The sequence below is a fragment of the Rhincodon typus genome, chromosome 25 (assembly GCF_021869965.1).
Source record: "Rhincodon typus isolate 14 chromosome 25, sRhiTyp1.1, whole genome shotgun sequence".
NCBI lineage: Eukaryota > Metazoa > Chordata > Chondrichthyes > Orectolobiformes > Rhincodontidae > Rhincodon > Rhincodon typus.
In genome coordinates, this window is record NC_063356.1 from 16,825,213 (window position 1) to 16,833,441 (window position 8,229).

The 8,229-nt window shown below is 38.3% G+C and overlaps 1 protein-coding gene across 1 annotated transcript in view; it reads left to right on the forward strand.

Annotated features, from left to right (window-relative positions):
- LOC109931706 (zona pellucida sperm-binding protein 3 receptor-like) overlaps positions 1-8,229 on the forward strand; it is a 34,457-nt gene that overhangs the window by 14,890 nt on the left and 11,338 nt on the right. Inside the window, exons 2-5 of the mRNA XM_048611828.1 lie at positions 2,882-3,105; positions 4,607-4,703; positions 6,758-6,831; positions 7,745-7,927. Of these exons, the coding sequence (XP_048467785.1) occupies positions 2,882-3,105; positions 4,607-4,703; positions 6,758-6,831; positions 7,745-7,927 (578 nt within the window). The remainder of the gene's footprint in view (positions 1-2,881; positions 3,106-4,606; positions 4,704-6,757; positions 6,832-7,744; positions 7,928-8,229) is intronic.

Sequence of the window (8,229 nt, forward strand, 5' to 3'; positions counted from 1 at the left end):
TGTTGTCTTGGATTCTGGATCTGTTTTGTCTAAAAGCTCAAAATCCGAGTGTAGCATTCGATGGAAAAGATTTTGGTTTTGCTCACACGTAGGTTTTATTTCGTGCGAATTGGCCAAAAGCATGATGTTTTAGGGGAAAAAGCCCTGCTATGAAGTAAATAGAGCTTTTTTAACGCTCCGGTTTAGTGAAGTTAAAACACTTTTTTTATTCGTTGACATTAAACTTTGGAAGTAAGTTCATCCAAAATACACTACTCTGTTCTATTGCTGGCCAGACCTAGTGAAGGGAGATCATGGACGCACATAGTAACATTTCCGGTAACAGATGCTACTTAATCTGTTTATTCCGTGTTAATTACTGACCTTGGTTTTTTTTCGCCACTTTCGGTTCGAGCGAATCGATAATTAGCGCCGGCTTTTTGTCTCCCCGTGTACTGCTTGCGAGCCAACATCTACATATACTGGGGAAACTTGGTGGACGTCATCTTTTTCTCATGTAACACCTGAGACCGCTAGCCTGACTTGTGTTTTAGGTTGTGGAGGAGCTTAGTTTTCTTAAAAAGAACATCTGAGCTTCAGAGAAATTTTATTTAAAGTGAAATATTGTTGATAATAAAGATCTATTTTTATTTTGGTATACTGGAAAAACTCAACAAGTCTGGCAGCAACTATGGAGAGAGAGTTTAACATGTCAAGTCTAAAGACTGTAGGAGGACTTATTTGGCCTTTTCAATGAACACTAGTGACCTTTGTGCAGTTATATAGACAATATTGCATGATATGAAACTTTGGAGTCTTAAATGGCATTATAATCAATGCCAATAGTTTGAAAAACGTCTCCTATCATTTCTCACTACCTTATTTTGTTACCTCAAATGTGTTTTACTCAATTTTAACCTTGTTGCCACCTCATTTCCTTTCTGATCATGCATCAACTGTTGCTTCCTGTAGAAACCTTTTAAAAACTTTGCTCTCTGGGCTACTGAGCTCCATCTACTTCCCACTGTCTCCAACTGGCCCAAAAAAACCCCACAATAACTTTGTAGTCTGGTTTTTTTCATAATAAAATAATAATTTTACTAATGTTGGCCATGCTTTGTAGATTTAAGTCTAGTTCCCATGTATGTGTCTTTGCCACCACTCTAGGACAGGGCACTAAGTGCCCTGTTTCTAGTACATTAAGTGGGTGGACAAGCCTTTAGGCAGTTAAGTAACTTAATTTCTGCCACAAAGTTTAAAATTTCCCCTGTGGTTTGTATTCCTTCCAGTCGCATCTTCTTCCCCATGGGATGTGGGGATAGCTGGCTGGGCAGCAATTATTGGCTGTACCTAGTTGCCACTGAAGATGGCAGTATTTAAAGTAACAGAAAGCAATCAAACATTGAAGTATGAAATAGGTTTAACTTTTACCTCTTTGAATATTAGTAGCATCCTTAATCATGCACTAAGTTTTTTTTATATTTACCATGAACCTGATATCAAAGCTTGGCTGTATCGTCAATTTGCACCAAGTGCTGTTTTCTCATGTTGCAAGCCTTGATGATCTGTGTTGGTCTTTTATTCGAATAAAAGTTCGAAATTGGCCATGTGTTGCTGCATTTGCACAAAGACTGCTTCCATAATCTGAGGAGTAACAAATGGTGCTGAACATCCTCACTTATGACCTTATGATGAAGTGAAGGTCATCAGTGACCTACCATGAAGAATTTGCGCTCTTGTAATGCAGTGTTCGTGTCCCTGCCTCTGAGCTGGCATGCCTAGGCTGAAGTCCCATTTGCTCCAGAGATGTCTTGTAACATGTCTGAATATTTTGATTTTTTTAAAAACATTCTTTGGATTTCTTACCATGATGACCTGGAACGAAAGTGACTGGGCTCTGATAATGACTCCAACCAATGGAAAGTTTCCTCAATTCCCATTGACTGTAGGCTTCCTAGGGCTCCTTGATGTTGTGTTCAGTCAAATGCGGACTGGTGTCAAGGGTAGTCTTGCTCAACTATTTGTCCATGTTTGAACCAAGGCTGTATTGAGGTGAGAAACTGGTTCCGGTGGAATCCGAATCCAAACCCAGTATCGTTGCTGGTAACCCATGATGCTAAAGAGTTTCAGAATTTTGATCCATAGACAATAAAGGAACACAACTATTTTTCCAAGTCAGGATGTATGTATTGGAGGGGAACTTGCAATTGCATGTTCCCATGAATTTGCTGTTCTCCACCCTTCAAGGTGGTAGAGGTGGTTTTGTTTATTTTGACTTGAAAGGTACTGCTAAAGGAGCATTGGTGCATTGTAGCGGTGCATCTTGTAGATATTATACACTACAGCTGGTTGGAGGGAATGAATATTGAAGGTGTGATCCCAGTTAGGTGGGTTGCTTCGTCTTGGATGATGTCAAGCGTCTTGAGTGATGCTGGAACTACATTTATCCAGGCAAGTGGAAAGTATTCATCACACTCCTGACTTATGCCTTATTTTGGGGAGTCGGGAGGTGAGTAATCATCCACAGAATTTCCATACTCTGATCTGCACTTTAGTTACAAAAAAAAATTGACTACATGAATTATGGTATTGCTTAACTTTCTGTTGTGTCCTCCTTTAGCTGTTTAATGACACTTGCTTTTATTGGTCATATGATGTGCTTTCAGATAAGTGTTAAACTGTGCTAAATAAATAAGATCTTTTTAAAAATAGTCAGACTTTGTCTCCTAATCAAAGGAAGGTGATTAAACCATCAATTTCAATGAGGTTGAATTTGGTGAGAAAATTTAAGTTCATGGTTTAAAATATTGAAAAATTCCAGCATTTGAGAATACAGAATTTTAGGGAGATGCCTTCTACCTGTTTTGTACTTCGTTTTGTAACATCCCTCTTTAATGGAAAGGAGACTTGTTGAACGTGATTTTTTAAAAATTTGGTTAACAGGTGATTGTGGAAAACCTCCGACTTTGGAAAATGGCTTACCAGTTGATGCTCAGACCACCCAGCCTGTGGGTACAAGACTTGCTTATAAATGTTTCCAAGGATATGTGTTTCAGGAAGGAGGTTCAAGACACATTACCTGCAGGGAAAATTCAACTTGGTCACCTCTACAAGCAGTTTGTGAACGTAAGGAATAAGTAATCTTTCCTCCAGAACATTGTCTTTTCCCCATTTGATTTCTTCTCCACCCTACTTGGCCCATTTTTGATTTTCAAAGGAACTTATAAGTGAGTTAAATTCCTAGACTGCAATGACCATGCTTTGTAGGGGAGTCTTGGGGTGGTAACTGCCTCAAACGTAGCTTGGAAAATAGTTTTTAGTCTTGATAGTCTTATCACTTGATATAGTTAACTCCCAGCTAGGATAGTTGAATGCTGATTTAGCAATGGGAACAGTTCTGTTGTACATACTAATGCAAATGATAGAATACAGATGTTAAGAGTGTTAGTTTGCTGTTATGTTTGAACAGGAGCCTATTAAAGTACTGGTACTTGGCTGTAAACTTTCAAAAACAAGTTTTAATGATGGTAGGTATTCCATGAGAGCAGCTCATTTCTAACTTTAGTCACCCGAGAAGTGTATTATTAATAACCCTTCAAGTAAACTTCCCCTTTCATCGTCTATTTCCCCCCTCCCCCAACCCCGGATTATCCTCTGAAATCAATCTGATCAGGATGTTGGTAGAATATTCCTCACTAAACTGGCCAAACTGGAATCAGTTGTAACTTGCTCAGCAATGTTGAAGAGAACAGAGCTGCAATAGTTTCAAGTTCCTATTTGTAACTACTACTTGAGCTAAGTAGATGTAGATCTGAATGTTAAAATACAACGCTGAGACTATAACTAACTGGCTAAGTAATCTTGACCTGTTGGAAAAACTACAAAGATAGTTTTTACTTAAAATGCATCAAATGAATTTTGGATGCATCCTATCCTGACAACCTCTGATCTGTAAATCAGACTTTGGACCAAGGAAGTGATTGACTTACCCCCTCTATTACATAACAGAAGGAATCTATTAAACTATTGGCCATGTCACAGGGCAGCTTTTATGGTGATTCTTTGCTGGAACTGGTGCTGAGGTGGGGATTATCAAGAGCTTCAAGTTTCTAGAAATAAAGAGCACCAACAATCTGTCCTGGTCCATCAATGTCAAGACTGTTAAGAAAGCGCATTGACACCTCTACTTCCTCCAGAAGGCTAAGGAAATTTGGCATGTCAGCAGTGACTCTTAACAATTCTATCTATACGATAGAGAGCATCCTATCCAGATGGATCACAGCTTGTTATGGCAACTGCTGTACCCAAGACAGCAAAAAATTAGAGTTGTGAACATAGCCCACTCCATCATGCAAACCAACCTTCCATCCTCTGACTCTCCTCTTGGATTAACTGATAAAACATGCATTTCAGGATTGCCTCGGGTGTGTATTATGTGAACCTGTGACGTTATCACATTGGACAAAATCTTTAATTTGCATTGCTCAAACAATATTCTTGAATTGCATTATTCTATTGTTTAAAAAGTCTTCTACTTTACACAAAACTAATCTGACCTGTATTTCAAATCCCATTGGCTAATGTGGTATATTTTAACTTTCTCTTTTTTTCTCCTTCCTATGTCTAGCAATAAACTGTGGTAATCCTGGAGAGATTCTGAATGGGTATTATAATGCATCAGATACCACTCTTGGAAGTAGAGCTTATTTTTATTGTAATAACTGGTAAGTATTCAGGTTCTCCTATGAAATAACGTTCATTGTGCAGTGAAAGACTTATGCTATTGCATTTGAGTTGAGGCCATCCACTTGCTGCACAAACTAAGAAACCAGCCATACTGTCATTTTGATTTAATTTTCCTGTCTTGTCTCTGAATATGGCTTCATGTTCTATAGGTTGTTTTATCCCATTTATTGCAAAATTTTAGAAAATTAATGTATTTTGTCTCAATTTACCCAATTGGTTTGAGTGTCCAAATCCCATCACTTGGGAACTTTATGCATTTCTTTTTAAAGTTGTCAATATAAAGATACTGCAGGTGTTGAAAATTTGAAACATAAACAAAATAGAGAAACTCTGCAGGTCTAGCAGCATCTAGTGGAGATAAAATTAATGTTTTCAGTCAGATATGATATTTGTCGTCTTCAGAACATTACACCAGTTAACACAACTGAATGTTTGCACAAGCTAAGGTATGTGACCCTTGTGATGTGCTGAACAAACTCTGGGATACTCCCATTATCAGTCAGAGCAGGAATAGGTCATTAAATCCATCAAGACTGCTCTGCCATTAAATAACGCTGTAGCTGATTTGATTATGACCTTAACTTCACTTTGCCTGTCATTTAGTTGTTCAAGAACGTCTGTTTCTCAAACTCTGCCGCTAGCTCCAACCACATCTCCAAGGCTCCAGGCCCTTAAGATAGAATGAGGAAGTTTTCTCCCCTCAAGTGGGATATCACTAATGCACACTGTGCCCCTAGTAATGATTCTTTCCTTATTCCTTCCATCAGGAGAAACATCCTCTTTGTTTCTGTCCTGTCAAGAACCCTCAAACCTCCAGGTTTCTACGGGCCACTTCTCATTCTTATAAATCCTGAGTATATGTTTGTCCTTGTAATGAATGGTCAACTTTTTAAATCCAGGAAATGAGCCAAGTGACACTTTTCTAAACTCCTCCTTCCAGTGAAATGTACATCTTTGAGGTCACAGCACACCAAATGCCAATGTCCTTTGATGTAGCAAGAGTTTTTTAAAAATATTCAATTCCCCTTCCATAAAGGAAGGCATTCCACTTACATACCTGCTTAGCTGGTCTGATTTCCTTCAAGGACACCAGATCCCCCTCTACTGCAGCATTCTGTAGTCTCTCACCACTTAAGTAATTTCATTTATTCTTCCCTCCCAAATGAACAACAACACACTTTTTTATATGTTAGACTGTGACAAATTTCTGCTCAATCACTCCATTTTCTGATGTTCTTTTTGTGGACAACTCAACATGCATTTTGTGCATTCCTGCCTATCCTGATGTCAAGCAGGTGTTTGTATGGTACAGCGGAGACAGTCCTTTTCAGACAAACTATTAACAACTTGTAAATAGTTGAGGTTATTTACAGATCTCTGGTTACAGTTTATAAACCAGAAGATGGCTAACTTTATCCAACTGTTTCCTGTTTTCATCCACTTGTTCAATGTCTCTTCTGTCCCTACCAAATATTATGAGCTGCCTTTCTTTTGGCAGCAACTTTTTTTTTTGAGGTGCCTTATTAAATGCCTTTTGGAAATCTGTGAATAGTGCATTCCCTGGTTCTCTTGTATCCACACTGTTTAATCCTCAATGACTCAACTGATCTAACACTCCCTTTCACAATTGAAGACTAATAATTATTCAGTAAGAGCCCATGGTGCTTTTCAACACTGAGTGTAAATTGAGGGCAGAGCCACATGAGGTTAAGGAGATACTGGGCAGCTGACGAAGCTTCTTCAAAGAAGTTTGAAGGAATAATGAGGCCAACAAGTGCAGAACTCCAGAAAGAATGCTGCTTTGGACCTCGGCAGTTGAAGGCCCACATTGCATAGTAACAAAGTAATTTTAGTGTTTACTTTGCACCAATTCTAATGGAACATAAATATTTATTGTACTGGAGGGAAATAATCAGTTTGAGCGACTTTCATCCATACCACCTTTGCAATTTTTCTTGTCACACTAGCACTTTTTTTTATTATTGGATGACTTTGTTTTTGATGTTGCAGCAGTTTCTTTTTCTGTTTCTAGGTTCAACCTTGTTGGTAGGAACTACCGGATTTGTACAGCTAATGGCTGGAGTGGCCAAGTTCCAACATGTGAAAGTAAGTGAGGAGCTCTAAATTACACAGGATGCTTGTCTTGGTTTTTCTGCACCAAATATATGAACAATATTAAGCTGTCATTTACAGTTCCTATCATGGACTTCCCTCAGGAGGGATTAGTAAGGAAGCCATCATAAAAGGATCATTAAATATCATGAACTGGTATGGAAAAAGAAGCAAAAACATTTTTCAAATATTAAAAATACTGCAGAATTAGCTTTACTATGCTTTTTTTTGCCAGTTACCAAACATGGCTCTTGAACTTAGAAGCTATCTGTGCAAAATTTGATGCAATTCAAAATAGGCATTCAGTCCTATCCCTTTCTCATAAAACTACTGCTGTGGACTTCTACAGTGAAATGTACAAATTCAGGAAAAGGTGATCGTTGGCAGAACTTGAACTTGGTATAAACTTAATTGTTTTTGCACTCAAGTATTCTGTCATCTGAGACTAATTTTATTCATGTTGCTCAAATTTTGAGAGCATCTTCACAAATAGTTGGCATTTAGATCACTGATTTTAAATTGGGCAAAACTAATGAAAATAGACATAACATAAGAACTAATCATCATATCATACTGTTCATATTAAGAAATACTGTTGCACATCAGTCTGGCTGTTAGCTTTTGCAACAGCTTAGAATATCAAACCTTTCATGTGAGATTTGTTTTGATCAAGCTTTTCATATCTGACCAGCAGTTGACTTGCATCTATCAATGTCCTCCTGTCAGCTGTTTGTATTTGACTTCTCCAATCCTGTCACTGCTCTGCTCTCTATCTGACTTGTCCAAAAATTGTTTAGACAGTGAGTTATAAACAAGGAATACAGCAGAAATAGCTGTTTGTCGGTCAGGCAGTATGCTTTGTCATGAGGCATTTACTTGACAGTCTTCTAACTTCACTCTTCCCTAGTTGTCCAGTGTCCTGATCCTCCACATATTGCTAATGGGACAGTTTCATCATCTGACAGTGACTCCTGGCCATATGGAAGTATAGCAAGATATTCATGTCTTGGGAATTATTCACTAATTGGTGAAGAAACCATCACCTGTACAGTGACTGGGCAATGGGATAAGGATCCACCAAGATGTCAAGGTACAGAATTATACTTCAGAATTTTTTAGGGAAAAATGACTGCAATCCAAGCTTGTACATAATGGGATTTGATTGTCTAGCTGTGCAAGCAGATTCTGGTGTAATCACTCGCTACATTACTAGTAATGCTGTGGTTGTTTCTAAAAATACAATCCCTGGTAGTGGTTTTTCTTGTTCATGATAAGCATTCCCACAAACAATCCCTCTGCCCACCGCAGCGCTCAGGTGGAGCCAGGATTATCGCATACACAATTCACAGTGCTACTAATTGGGCATTCCATTTTCTACTTTGATCAAGGTAT